Source organism: Perca flavescens, chromosome 8 (assembly GCF_004354835.1).
Source record: "Perca flavescens isolate YP-PL-M2 chromosome 8, PFLA_1.0, whole genome shotgun sequence".
NCBI classification, from domain to species: Eukaryota; Metazoa; Chordata; class Actinopteri; order Perciformes; family Percidae; genus Perca; species Perca flavescens.
Window position 1 is genome coordinate 38,722,033 of NC_041338.1, and position 14,461 is coordinate 38,736,493.

General features: G+C 42.1%; 2 protein-coding genes and 1 long non-coding RNA gene across 3 annotated transcripts in view; all 3 read right to left on the reverse strand.

Moving 5' to 3' along the window:
* The window catches only part of LOC114560141 (serine-rich adhesin for platelets-like), a gene marked incomplete at its 3' end in the record, with an annotated part of 29,184 nt that extends 25,016 nt beyond the window's left edge, over positions 1-4,168 (reverse strand). The window contains exons 1-3 of the mRNA XM_028585291.1: positions 4,109-4,168; positions 1,087-1,239; positions 461-589 (exon numbers count right to left, since the gene is read on the reverse strand). Coding sequence (XP_028441092.1) covers positions 461-589; positions 1,087-1,214 — 257 coding nt within the window. The remainder of the gene's footprint in view (positions 1-460; positions 590-1,086; positions 1,240-4,108) is intronic.
* A 6,362-nt stretch (positions 4,169-10,530) lies between these two features.
* LOC114560751 (stonustoxin subunit beta-like) lies at positions 10,531-12,555 on the reverse strand (the record flags this gene model as incomplete). The annotated part of the gene is made up of 2 exons (XM_028586361.1): positions 10,531-11,656; positions 12,549-12,555. Coding segments are annotated over 2 exons (552 nt in total), but the record flags the coding sequence as incomplete, so codon positions are not given.
* On the reverse strand, positions 12,556-14,242 carry LOC114560752 (uncharacterized). The gene is made up of 3 exons (XR_003693229.1): positions 14,228-14,242; positions 13,768-13,941; positions 12,556-12,595 (listed from the first exon to the last, which is right to left on the reverse strand). It is a non-coding gene; the product is annotated as an uncharacterized LOC114560752 (long non-coding RNA).
* Between the last annotated feature and the right edge of the window lie 219 nt (positions 14,243-14,461).

The window sequence follows — 14,461 nt, forward strand, 5'->3', positions numbered from 1 at the left end:
CGATGTTACATGACTGTAGACTACAAAATGTTGAATTGATGGAGGAACTCAGTGGAGTCAAGGTTTGCCTTTGTTAGCATCCAGCATCTGTTAGCCTAAATAAAATCACACTGTTATTCACTAAAGAATCACCGTGGCTCCGTCCGGCACCGCCCAAGATGATTGTGATTGGTTTAAAGAAATGCCAATAAAACTGAGCACATTGTTCTCCCATCCAGGAATGCTGTGTGGGTTAGCCAGACCTTCCTTTGCAGCTCTGTGGAGGAAGGTCTGGCAGGTCCAATATTAAAATGATATCTACAGTTGAACTGGACAGCTCTCAGATGTGAAAATATAAATGTATGTGAAGAAGAACGATGCTGAAAATAAACATACAGGTTTATTAAAATGTATCTGGATAACTAAGAGAGAAACAGTCATGAATCAGTAATGTTACAGTGTTATTACTGTAACAGCTTACCTCTTTGCAGCAGAGGGTTGTCGTTCTTTAAAATCAATGAAGTGACCAATAGACCGGTCACTCTTCATGGACACACAGCTGGGTTCAGGTTCAGGTTCAGATTCATCAGAGTCCAGTCTCAGAATGGTCCTGTTAGACAGGAAGACCATCAGAGAGGGACATTAACTTTTTAATCTTCAAAAACAGAAGCTGGTGGAGAAACTAGAAACTATTAACCAGAATAAAAAATCTGAAGCTCTTCACTGAAGGATTTCTGCTCTCTGCTCATCCTGCTCTCTCATTGGTTGTATTTCTGGGAGAACAGGAACACTGTAAAGACTTCAGGACTAATGTCATCTTTCTGTCCTTTAAAAAGGAGCCAAGACCTTTCTGTTCTGTTACATGTTGAACAGTTTTAGTGTGCAATAACATGTGCTGCTCTTTTAGGAAGACACATAGCTGCACACACACAGACAGACAGACAGACAGACAGACAGACAGACAGACAGACAGAGGTTTGAGTGTGAATAATGCTGGTGGAGTGATCTGAGTGCTGGACAGTTAGAGATGGTCCTCTCACTTCTCAGCTTTGGGTTACATTTGGGTTACAAACTGTAAAACATTGTGGTTAGGGGTTGTCGTCTTACCTCTGAGCTTTGGTCTGTCTGTCCTGTTCTCCACTCAGAGTGGTTCCTCTGTCCTGTTCTCCACTCAGAGTGGTTCCTCTGTCCTGTTCTCCACTCAGAGTGGTTCCTCTGTCCTCACACTGATCCATGCTGCTGAACTCATAAGCTCATCATCTGGAGAGGAAACACATCATTTCTCAGTAGTTCTTCTGTAGTTCTACTATGAGTCCACTAGATGGAGCCAGGAGGCTGCAGACCAGCTCACACTAACACACTTCCCCACCACTAAACTATATTTCAGTTACATGGCAGCTTTTATTTGATCTGAAATCAGCTGTCAACAGTAGGGCTGGGTATTGTTAAAAAATGTGATACCTGTGTCGAAAACCAATAGGGGTCAGTACCTGAAAGAGCCTTTTTTCTATACCAATTTTATAAAATCCATTTTAACAAAAAGAAATTACAACATTACACATTATGTACAGTGTTATTACACACACACACTGAGCACCTCTGTGTAACGTAGAGTCTCTATGATGTGTAACGTTAGTCAGTCAATCAGACATGATTAGATCTTGGTAGAAGCATGCTGCATGCTGATTGGCTCACTGCCTCTGAGGAGATTTACTCCTTAGGCCGGCTACACACTGCCTGCATGGCGTGATCTTGGCATGAGCATGGCGTTTCTGTTGCGTGTCAGTTGCGTGTCCGCTGCGTGGTGTTTTCTACGTCTTTCCCCACCAGAAAAGTGTCTGATGCTGCTGCTGCTGCTGCTGTTAGCCTTGTCTGGACACATGGATGTTTCCCATAAACATAAATATATACTGATCTGATTACAGCAAAGACAACGTCGGCAGTATTGACGGTAAAATAGGCTCCAGAATATTTCCTTCTGGATTGACAGGTGCAATGACATTTATGTCAAAACCTCGAGACTTTCAAACATCAACATGTCATTTATTAAATGTATTTGTGTCTAAATTACATATAAACATTTTTTGCTATTCTATGTTGTCTGGAAATGTTTCCAACACGCTGGCGTGTGGCGTGAAAAAATAGGCGTTGGTTCTACTTATAGCACGCACGTGTGACAGTGTGCACGCTCTAACCTGTTTCCATGGGAGCCCAAATAAACACGGACACGCCACGCAGCCAGTGTGTAACCGGTCTGAGGGATGGACATTGGGTATTGAATGACGAGGCGTTTTTCTGGAAACTCGATACTTTAGAGGCAATTCGGTCAGTGGTAGTTCCCTAGTCAACAGTGACTGTCGACACGCTGGACGGTTATGAAAGATACCGGTGTGTTTTTTTTAAATGCACAAAAAGAGAGACTTTTGGCAACAATGACATGGCATCATTATCTGAGTTATTCAGTCTTCCAGGGTCTCCATTTGAAACCTGGCTAAAGGCTGTTGTATGAAGAAGCATTTTGCTGGAGAGTGTTGTAAAACATGAGATATCGTTCATGGAAATAATGTTCTTAACATTGAGAGCCAGGCAGACATTTCCAGTTGGAGATGAACGAGTCATGTTAATGATTACAGTAGATTATTGTAATGTTTTGGCGGTACGTCTGTGTTTAACATGGATGTGTTTACTACTGTTGCCAGGCAGTCTGCTTCCCTTTACACCCACTCTCTTCTTCTCTACTACTTCTTGTTTTCTCACAGATTATTTAGTTTGTACAGCTCCTGACGTTTTTGGAGAATCCTGCAACGAACAATGCGTTGACCATAAAAGTCTCCGTGCATTCTTGTAGTTCGAACGCCATCTACGGTGGCCTGAGCCACGGCGTCACGCTCAAGTTCAAACTAAGCTTTATGCTTCTCCTGCACTGCATTTATCGGACAGCTTTAGATTAGATTAGACTTTATTGTCCACCTCTTTGGCTTCCCCTAAACATTAAAACATCAAACATTAACATACAACAATAATTATGCAATGAGCAGAAACAGCCTTGAACACTTTTTCCTGTGCATTGATTTTGCATTCAGTGCCTGTATGGCATGGTAAATAGTTCCTTTACAGATTCAGATCATAAAACTAAACATAACCAGATAATAAATGACAATGTATTATAGATGTAAGTAGCCAGCAGTATATCAAGTCATTAAGTCAGTGTTTTTATGCTCTCTGAGTGAGCCTCAACATCCTGCAGTTTACTGTTACACCAGCAGATGGCGCCCATGGCTCTTTGTTATGTTGACCTCTGACCTGGATACAATGTCACAAAATGGTGTTGTTTTCAGTTCAGTGGAGTTGTTCTAATCTCTAATCTTCTGGGTTTATTTCCCGGTGAATCTGTGCAGTATTGTTTCTCCTGCTGGATCAGAGGTTTTAGGTTTTTATATCGCTTTTCTCGGCTCCAGGGAAGTTTTCAAATATAAAAAGTCAATGGAATAAACACTGAAGAGACACAGAAAGAGTCATAATGGACCATGCTGGCAGCAGTTTTACAGTCATTTATTAATAATATTACTTTTTGTTCATTTAATAGCATATTAATGAATCTATTGAGTCTTTTTTTATTTCTATGTTGGCAGCTTTTGTCTTCCGTACCCCTCCTTTAGGGACTTTCCAGTCAGGGTCCTAAGTCACTTTAACATGAAAACGTGTCTTACTCCTGTTTTTTTATTTTGATAAACTTGATCTGTCTTCTGCCAGCTCATATTCAGTTACATATGAAGTCATTATGAAATAAAAGAAACAAGTTTAAACATGTTACTGTAGGATCTCCAGAGAGAGAAATGAAGCGCTCCTCTCTTGAAGTGTTTTTAACTGATAAATGAAACTGGAAACGTCAGAAGTGTTTATAAGAAATAAAGGATCTATGACACAGTAACAAGGATCAAACCTGCATATGAACTCGTCATTAAACTCGCAGATATCCACCCAACAGGGCGGCAGATCTCTGGGGAGATGTCGTCACAGATCAGAAGTCATAGTGGTGTTAGTTTCTCTGCAGCTTTCTGCTCTCAAATTAACCTAAACTAACCACATTGAGCTGAAAGTAAAAACATTTTCAGATGGTTTACATTACCTTCAGCTGGAGCTTCACACTGAGAAAACTAACTGCAACACAACTTGACCAACGTGAAAGTAAACTTTAAACAGGAAACGCATGAACACGAGTCACATGTTAATAAAACACATGAACACGAGTCACATGTTAATAAAACACATGAACACGAGTCCCAGCTGGGCTCCAACAGCTGCAGCTTCTCCATGTTTTCTACTCTAGTGAATATATTTTAGGCTGATTCAGAGAAGTTTTTTTGTTAACAGTTAATATGCTATATATTAAGTTCAGACTGTTTTTAATTTAGACCAACAAATAAATAAAGTAATACACCCTAATGAGTGTCCGAGTGCTCAGCCAGGCCGAAGTATAGGCAGTAAATGTCAGGGGGAGGGGCTGGATAAATGCCCTGGCCGTGGGAGCGAGTGTGAACTCAGAGCAGCAGTTTCACCGCTCCGCTTTGAGTCCCTCTCTTAAATGGAAAACAGAGCGATGTGTGAATTGTTGAATGCTGCGTACCCCTCTGGCACTGGGTAGTTGCGCCCCTGGACGTCACCCACAGTTGCAGCGTCAAACGGATCTGTACAGGAAGCCTGAACAACGAGCTGCCAGGACTCTCAGGGGCCGTCCACACGGAAACCTTTTTTTGTGCAAACGCACATGTTTTGCATCGTTTGGGCCGACCGTCCAGACGAATCCTGAAAACACACTTTTTTGAAACCTGGTCTCAGGGTGAAAAAATCCGAAAACGGCTCTCGTTTGGCTTCGTATGGACGGTGAATACGGATCCGTATCGATGATGTCATCGCCACACCCGTCTTTTACACCCTCTCCCACGGCCGCTGACGCACAACTGTGGTGAAGCTAAGCGAGCATGTCCCGTCTCCATGGTTACACCAGCTCACTTCATCTAAATACTGTGTCTCTGCTCCCTGACCCTTCCCTCTGGATTCTACACAAGATATATCGCTAACGTTATGTAGCCAACGTTAAACATCGCTAAAGTAGCTGACCCCTCCAGCAGCGAAGTAACGTTAACGTTAGCTGCTATGGCTATCTGTTTATAAAGTGGGAGTAGATAACTTATCAGCTAGCTAGCTAATCTGTCTGCTTATTAACTCCTTGAACGGATTATAGTAACTTTTACCACGGCTTATTGTAGAAAGGCTACTGCAAGAAAAACGTATAGATTATTAAAAAGACATCATTCATGGATCATTGATGTTTGTTTGACTGCCGATGTTAGAGCGAGCTAACGTTAGCTCGCTGCTAGCGCGCTGCAATCATGCAAAATAAAAAGCAATCCAACAGCACATTATACAACGTAAACAAAGACACATTTTCTTGCGGCGGCTTTTATAAAATGAGCAGTGAAAGTTATTATAGTCCACGGATGTATTAAGAGAACATTATAATCTAGTCATGTTATGATGGGAAGTGGAAGTGACTATGCTCTTCTTCTCCGTTTTTTGTGAATGTCTGTAGCAGAAAGCAGAAAGCAGCGCCGCCTATAGGCCTGGACTATGAAGTAGCGTATTGAGTCATTTACAAGTGGATTCGTTTGGACGAAAATATTCTTGAAACGAATCCAGGGAAGACGGGTAAAAAAAAGATTGTTTTGGTACGTGTGGACGGGGCCTCAGAGTGACTGCAGGTCTCTCTGGTAAACTTACCGGGTTAAGATGAGTTCTGTTATGGTGAATGAAGGGCTTGATCTCACCAAGTAGCTCATCCAATCGGATCACAGCATTGACGGCAATGCTGCTGCCAGTTCTGCCGTTGTTTATCTTTTTCTTCTTCTTCTAGTCCGTAGAAAGAGCAGCGTCGGTAGCCTTTCCTCATTAGAGCCCCCGCTGTTCAGGAGAAGACTGCAGCTAGACCACCAGCGCGGTTATAAATCAAGGGGGTAAGCTTCGCTTCAGAACTCGAGCCATCTATGGCGCCATTTTGTTGCTACAAAGCCATCACCTCCTGTTAGCATTACACTGACCGCCATTTTTTTTTTTACGTCACTTGACTGCGAATAACTTTACATCTGAAGCGTTTAAAGACTCTATTTGTCCGTTGTTTATTTCTAAAGAAACACGACGATGTATAAAAGGCTCCATTACCTTGTAGCTCACGTTATGGCTCCGTAGCAGACGCTTTTATAACAATAGGCTAACGATTGGGTCATAACCACGAGACTTACTGTCACACAGTAGAGGAATTACCGTATAGTACAGGAGAAGCTCACAGGCAGTTTGGACTTCCATTATCTGTTTAGGTTTAATTACTAATGTTAACTAGCATGTTAGTGATCAGTAATTACTAATGTTAACTAGCATGTTAGTGATCAGTAATTACTAATGTTAACTAGCATGTTAGTGATCAGTAATTACTAATGTTAACTAGCATGTTAGTGATCAGTAATTACTAATGTTAACTAGCATGTTAGTGATCAGTAATTACTAATGTTAACTAGCATGTTAGTGATCAGTAATTACTGATGTTAACTAGCATGTTAGTGATCAATAATTACTAATGTTAACTAGCATGTTAGTGATCAATAATTACTAATGTTAACTAGCATGTTAGTGATCAGTAATTACTAATGTTAACTAGCATGTTAGTGATCAGTAATTACTAATGTTAACTAGCATGTTAGTGATCAGTAATTACTAATGTTAACTATTACTAATGTTAACTAGCATGTTAGTGATCAGTAATTAGCCTGTGTCTATGTTATCTCCTTACATATACCTACACTCTCCGTCTCTGTGAGATTGGGAATGATTGAGATTTCTCTCTCACAGCTACCAGAAGACTTCACACTTTTAGACACGTTGATCACGTCTCATTCTCTCAGTTGGAGGCTGCGCAGTAAAGCTGGCCATCACCGGGAAAGTGCTTCTAATAGCCTTCACTGGTCTCCGTCCAGAGACACGGGGTCTATTGGTCCATTATATACTGTCTATGTTATAAACAGTGGCGCCGATCCTGTGACGTCACATGCAGACAGCTGGAAAAAAAAGGGACACTCTCTGCTGATTAGGTATCACATGTGACACTAAACCAGGGACACGCCCACTCATATGGAAGTTTTTTGGCGTCTTTTTTCAAATGGAAATGTGTTTTGTGATAGTTAAATAGATTTGCAGTTACGTCATGATTTCTTCCTAATTAATCTCCCGAGTAACAAACTTTTATCAAAGGAAAGGAAAGTTAAATCTCAACTTCACTTACATTTCTTATCTTTATATGTGTGTATATAATATACACTACCGGTCAAAACTTTTAGAACACCCCAATTGTTTTAGTTTTTTATTGAAATTTTACCAGTTGAAGTCCAATGAATAGCTTGAAATGGTACAAAGGTAAGTGGTGAACTGCCTGAGGTTAAAAAAAAAACTGCTCCTCTCACTGCTCCTCTCACTGCACCTCTCACTGCTCCTCCCACTGCTCCTCTCACTGCACCTCTCACTGCTCCTCTCACTGCTCCTCTCACTGCACCTCTCATTGCTCCTCCCACTGCTCCTCTCACTGCTCCTCTCACTGCTCCTCTCACTGCTCCTCTCACTGCACCTCTCACTGCACCTCTCACTGCTCCTCTCACTGCACCTCTCACTGCTGCCCTCTCACTGCTCCTCTCACTGCACCTCTCACTGCTCCCTCACTCACTCCCCTCACTGCTCCTCTCACTGCACCTCTCACTGCTCCTCTCACTGCACCTCTCATTGCTCCTCCCACTGCTCCTCTCACTGCTCCTCTCACTGCTCCTCTCACTGCTCCTCTCACTGCACCTCTCACTGCACCTCTCACTGCTCCTCTCACTGCACCTCTCACTGCTCCTCTCACTGCTCCTCTCACTGCACCTCTCACTGCTCCTCTCACTGCTCCTCTCACTGCTCCTCTCACTGCACCTCTCACTGCACCTCTCACTGCTCCTCTCACTGCACCTCTCATTGCTCCTCCCACTGCTCCTCTCACTGCTCCTCTCACTGCACCTGCACCTCCTTCTGCATCTCTCACTGCTTCTGCACCTCTCCCTCCATCTCTCACTGGGCCTGGTCTTCTCCCTGGGCCCCTTGCTCTTCCTCTTCCTCGTCCAGACATTACAGTCTTTGTATTTTTCTGTTTCTGTTTCCAAACACATCACTCCTCAAAGTCCTTCTTTGATAGTAATTGAAAGAAATAACCCCTTCCACTGAGTCTAAGCCAGACTGGAATCAGCTGTGGTTGGACCACTTTACCCAACATAAATCAGCTGTGTGTCAATTTTTCAATTGTCTTTTTTTTTTCAGCTGAGATATGTTGTTTTTGAACTAATATCATTGCAGAAGCAGATGTTTTTATACTGTATCTAAGGTTTGGATAATTGTTTTTGCTATTGTGGGATGTTGTGTGTTAACATTCGTAAATACTACACAAACAATCCATCATTTTGTTGGGAGGTATAGCTTGTCTGTTAAGAAAATGTAAGCGTTGTGGAAATGTGTTCACTGACTGCATATTATGTGAAAAAGACATGCAATATGTGAATTGTATGGACAAAAAAGACTGATGCTGTGCTAATTGTGTTTAGAGTTTTGAAAATGTGACAACTGTTTGGACAAATGCTTGTTAGCGACTAAAAAAAAACTGTAATAGTGGTCGTACTATGCAAGTCTCAGTTTCAACTGTAAAGAGAAGACTTGGAGCTGCAGGTTTGATAGGTCCAGTTGCAGCAAGAAAGCCATTGCTAAGACGTCAGAATAAGAAAAGAGACTTGCCTGGGCCAAGAAACATCGCCAATGAACTACTGAAGACTGGAAGAAAGTGCTATGGACTGATGAATCAAAATTTGAAATCTTTGGTTCATCACGCAGGATTTTTGTACGCTGTTGAGTAGGCGAGGATGGTTCCTCAGTGTGTGACATCAACTGTCAAACATGGAGGAGGAAGCGTGATGGTCTGGGGCTGTTTTGCTGGATCCAGGGTCGGTGATTTGTACAGAGTGAAAGGCACCCTGAACCATAATGGCTACCACAGCATTTTGCAGCACCATGCAGTACCCTCTGGTATGGGCCTAGTTGGTCAGGGGTTCATCCTACAGCAAGATAATGACCCAAAACATAAGTCCAAGCTATGCCAGAACTACCTTAGGAAAAAAGAACAAGATGGTAAGCTTAAAAACATGGAGTGGCCAGCACAGTCCCCAGACTTAAACCCCATTGAGCTGGTTTGGGATGAACTGGACAGAAAAGTGAAAGCAAAGCAACCTACAAGTGCCACACATTTATGGGAACTTCTGCAACAGAGTTGGGAAGAACTTTCTGAAGAATATTTGATTTCCATTGTAGAAAGAATGCCACGAGTGTGTTCAGCTGTTCTATCTGCCAAAGGGGGCTACTTTAATGAGTCAAAAATTTAGAATACATTTTGGTTTATAAATTGATTCCATGATTTCTTTTTTTAACTTAAATTGTTCATTTGTTATATTCTTTCATTTCAGAGTACAATAAGACATTGAACTGCATGAATTTCAATAAAAACCTGGACAAATTGGGGTGTTCTAAAACTTTTGACCGGTTGTATATAAAAATGAAAGATATATAAGATTAAAACAACAATGTGTACGTAAAAGATAATGTTTAAAAACTTTTCAAAACAAAAGCTGCAAAGTTCTTCACAATAAAAACATTAGGACATTAACTAGTACAGGAAACAAAAGAACACAAGCATCAGAATAAACAAAACTCAAGCACTCTCTTGCTGTGGTATCGACAAAGGTATTGAGTACTGAGCTGCAAAGATTAATGGATTAGTTGTCAACTATTACATTTATTTTTAAATGTCATTTTTTATGAAAAAAGTTATATGAATGCAGTGTGAATATTGTCTACCTCTTTTACTTCACGGACTGGGTGTAGAGACTTTTGCACAACAATTCGTATGCTATCCTATGAAATTACTGCTACCGCCGGCCATTCACATGACAGTTAAGTTTAGCGGTCTTTACGGTTAAATTCAGAGGAGAAAAGGTGATGGTGAGCTGGGTACAGATCACTGTGAGGTGACGTCATTTCAGAGACTGTTACAGTTGATTTTGGGCGACAAAAAGTGTCATGCAGCGAAGTTTAGACCAGTTAAGATTAGAAAAAAGATTGTGGTTTGGATGAAAACACCACCAGGACATGAACACCTGTTTCCTGGGTGAAAGTCTTGTGTTTTCTCCTTAACTTCTTCAGGATATGAACACCTGTTTCCTGGGTGAAAGTCTTGTGTTTTCTCCTTAACTTCTTCAGGACATGAACACCTGTTTCCTGGGTGAAAGTCTTGTGTTTTCTCCTTAACTTCTTCAGGACATGAATACCTGTTTCCTGGGTGAAAGCCTTCACTGTAAAAAATGGCCAATGTATACACTGCATACACTGTATAAAATTCCAGTAGTGCTGACCTGAGAAAGAATACAAACACACTCGCAGTAACGTCATGCTTTTATTGTGAAAAGAGACCAAAGAGAAAACAAAACATGAAAAGTAAATGATATTTCCACAATTTCATGATCACAGCTTCCACCAAATAGAACTTGACTTAAAAGAAGTTTACAAAGTAAACGAGGAATCTGTTCAATCATTCTGAATTATTTTGTAAATAGATCATTCTTTTTTTTACAATAACCTGAAAGACTGCTGAAAGTGTGATCCTGTACAGACTCAACTGATCAGCAGTGAGAAGGTTTCTCTGACCGGAGTAGACTCTCCGCCCTACACAGGACACAGAGACACTGAGGGACCAGAAGACCTGGACTTGAACCCTAAACCTTACCCACAGGACACAGAGACACTGAGGGACCAGAAGACCTGGACTTGAACCCTAAACCTTACCCACAGGACACAGAGACACTGAGGGACCAGAAGACCTGGACTTGAACCCTAAACCTTACCCACAGGACACAGAGACACTGAGGAACCAAAAGACCTGTACCTGAACCCTAAATCTAAACCTTACCGACAGGACACAGACACTGAGGAACCAGAAGACCTGGACCTGAACCCTAAACCTAAACCTTCCCGACAGGACACAGAGACATTGAGCCACCAGAAGAAAAGATCCCAAACCCAGGATAAAGAGGCTGAGTGAATGTGGTGTTGAAGGTGTAGAGGTGGATCAGTGAGTCAGAGGAGACTGAGTAGAAGGACAGAGAGCCAGCAGGACAGTCCACATACACTGCTAACCTACCAGAAACAGAAGAGGAGAGAGGGAGGATTGTTTCTCTGTTATTGTGACTTACAGAGTAACGACGTTCAGAGCACTCCAGACTCCAGGACTGATCATTCATCCCAAACACACAGTCTCTACTGTTTCCTCTCCTGCTGATTCCTCTGTAAGTCACTGATATATCAACTCCTCCTCTCCTCTCAACCTCCCAGTAACAGCGACCAGTCAGACCATCTCTACACAGCAGCTGAGGCCAGAAGTCAAACCTCTCTGGATGATCAGGATATGGCTGATCCCCCTCCTCTACCCGTGTCAACATCCTGTTGTTGTCAGACAGTTTGAGTTTTCTGTGTGCTGTGTTTGTGTCGATTGTGAGTTCACAGGAATCTGACGGAGAGAACGAGACACAACACAGCTGCAGTTATTAACATATCAGCACTTTGATGATGACATCAAAGGGTTGAATGAGTGATTGAGAACTGATTTTAGAATCCTTTTATTAGTTTATAAGTCTCTTATTGGCCTTGGTCCTGAATGTTTTATGGTATGCAGCAGCACAATAAGCCAGGTCCAAAACAACAGGCTCTGTGAGGACAGCAGGTCCACCAAATAAGCTGTGTAAAAATTCTGAGATAAACTGTGTGGAATTGCCTCCAGCCCATCTACGCCCCAAAATGCGTAGGTTATTACGGCGAGAGAAGTCGTGATGTCTAGCTTAGCCTAAAGTTTGATGTTGACATTGGCGAACTGACCGTGATTATCTTTCAATGTGTCCATGGCAGCAGCAACAGTGCATATACCCTCTTCCATATCATCAATGGGGCAGTGGTGGCCTAAAGGTTACCTTTGTCTCACACAACTTCTTTTATAATATCTCTGAATTCACTTTGCATTTAAGCATCACTATTAGCATGCGCCATGCTCCCAGCAACTTTGGGTTCCGTCGTGGATGATTTTCCTTTACCAGGTTGTTTAGTAGGGCCAATTTAGGAGTGAATAGCAGCTCGAAATAAATTTAGGGTAGGGCTTCATCAAAAAATATGAAAAATGTGGGACCTTGTGGAATACCAGTCAACTCCATTTGACGCCCTCCAGCGACCCCTGGTTCATAATGTTCCTCACCTCATGCTTTAATTGCCTTTAACATTATATATCTGTGTTGTGTGGAGGGGGTGGTGGTGACATTATGATGTGATGCACTTTGTGTTGCACGACTTTCCTACGAAAAGTGCTATACAAATAAAGTTTGATTGATTGATGAAATTAAAAACACACTTACACTTCCTCAGACCCGGTGTCAACCATCTGACTCCAGCAGGCTCCACCCTGAAAGGAGAAGGAGGGTCAGAGCAGCATTGAAACATGGACATTACATCACTCTCTCACACACAGCTTTGTTCTAATCACATGTAGGGTTATTTGACTCATTTTAAATTCATATTCATTTATAAATGACAAAACTCAAAGAGATCTGTCACCAGCTTTGACACAGAAAACGCTGTGGTTCTATTTGATGACCTTACTGCCTCTTAAAGGCGTTACTGTGGCGACGGTAGGCGGGGGATTAAGTGTTGGCTGTACTTGATAGCGGTAGATAGTAGCTGGCAAAAGAATCCTGTTGAAAGGATTTTAGGATTTACAAAATAGGTTGCAATAGCAGAGTGGTGCTGTCCATATTTCCACTCGTCGACTCCACAGGAAGTGAAGAAACTGCAGAAGACAAGGAAGATGGCGCCGTCCAAGTGAGTATCCTGATATACGCCATGGGAAACGAGTTGGAGAATATCTAAAGATTAGTTGCCAAGGAGGACCACGGAAATGAATTTGACCATGTGCTAGCAACGTTCGATGAGTATTTTGTGCCATGAAGTGATGATGAAATGACATTACTGAACGCGCACTGTTCCACCAGCGAATGCAGAAGCTGGAAAAAGCAAAGACTTTCATCAGGGCTCTGTATGAACTGTCTGAACATTGTGACTTCAGCACAAATAAGGAAGATAATATCCGTGACAGGATTGTTGTTGACAAAGATGAGTTGTATCTGTCTGCCGAAAAAAAAAAAAAGTCTGGTTTGCTCATATGTGCCACCTGGTGGTTGTTGTTGTTGGTGCACACTGCAGCTGCTACAGGAAGGAAATCTTTCACCCCGCCTGGTAATCTCATGAAATGAAACTTAAAACCTCTGAACACCCACACAGGTGTTTTCAGTTATTCTGGCTGATTAGACCTCTGTTCAGGTTGAAGGTGGGCCGGAGCTTAGATGGGAATTTTTGGTCACAAATCCTTTCTACCAATAAGATTTGTCCTGCACTTACATGTGCAACATAGCTAACAAAAGGCTCAAGAAGATGTCAATCAATCAGTGTAAACAAAGTCACACAGTCCAGGGAAGAGGTCTAATCAGCCAGATTCACTGAGAACACCTGTGTGGGAGTTCATGGCCTTTAAAACTTCTGTACTCTCTCAGACTGACTGTGGCTGCAGCCTCTTCATACCTGAGAGTGTCCAGTCTCCATAGTGGATCCTCCAGTCCAGCAGACAGGAGCTTCACTCCTGAGTCTCCTGGATTATTGTAGCTCAGGTCAAGCTCACTCAGATGGGAAGGGTTGGAGCTCAGAGCTGAGACCAGAGAAGAACAGCCTTCCTCTGAGATCTGACAGCCTGACAGACTGCAAATACACATAACACACAGGAAGCCTCTGTGAACATGTGGAGCCATGTCGTTCTTTTCTGGTACATTTTAAATACTGGACATTTTTGGTCCAGTATTTAATTAGTCAACAACAAGGGCAAAATAATGAAAAATAGCCTACTCTTGGAAAGTGATTCTTAGTCTAGAAACTACTGCAGAGGTTAAAATGATCAGCAGACACAAAGTTATATGTTAACTATTTATAAACTAAAGCTAATTAGTGTTTAAATGGTCATCAGATGAACATGTTGATGAATCCTGACCTGAGAGTCTCCAGTGTACAGTGTGGACTCTTCAGTCCAACAGACACCAGCTTCACTCCTGAATCCTGCAGGTTGTTGTTACTCAGGTCTAGCTCTCTCAGGCTAGAGGACTGGGAGCTGAGAACTCGGGACAGAGCTTCACAGCTTTTCTCTGACAGATTACAGCCACTCAGTCTGGAGAGACAACAGGAAGGAAACAAGTTATTTATTATTAACTCCTGTTGAAAGATAGCA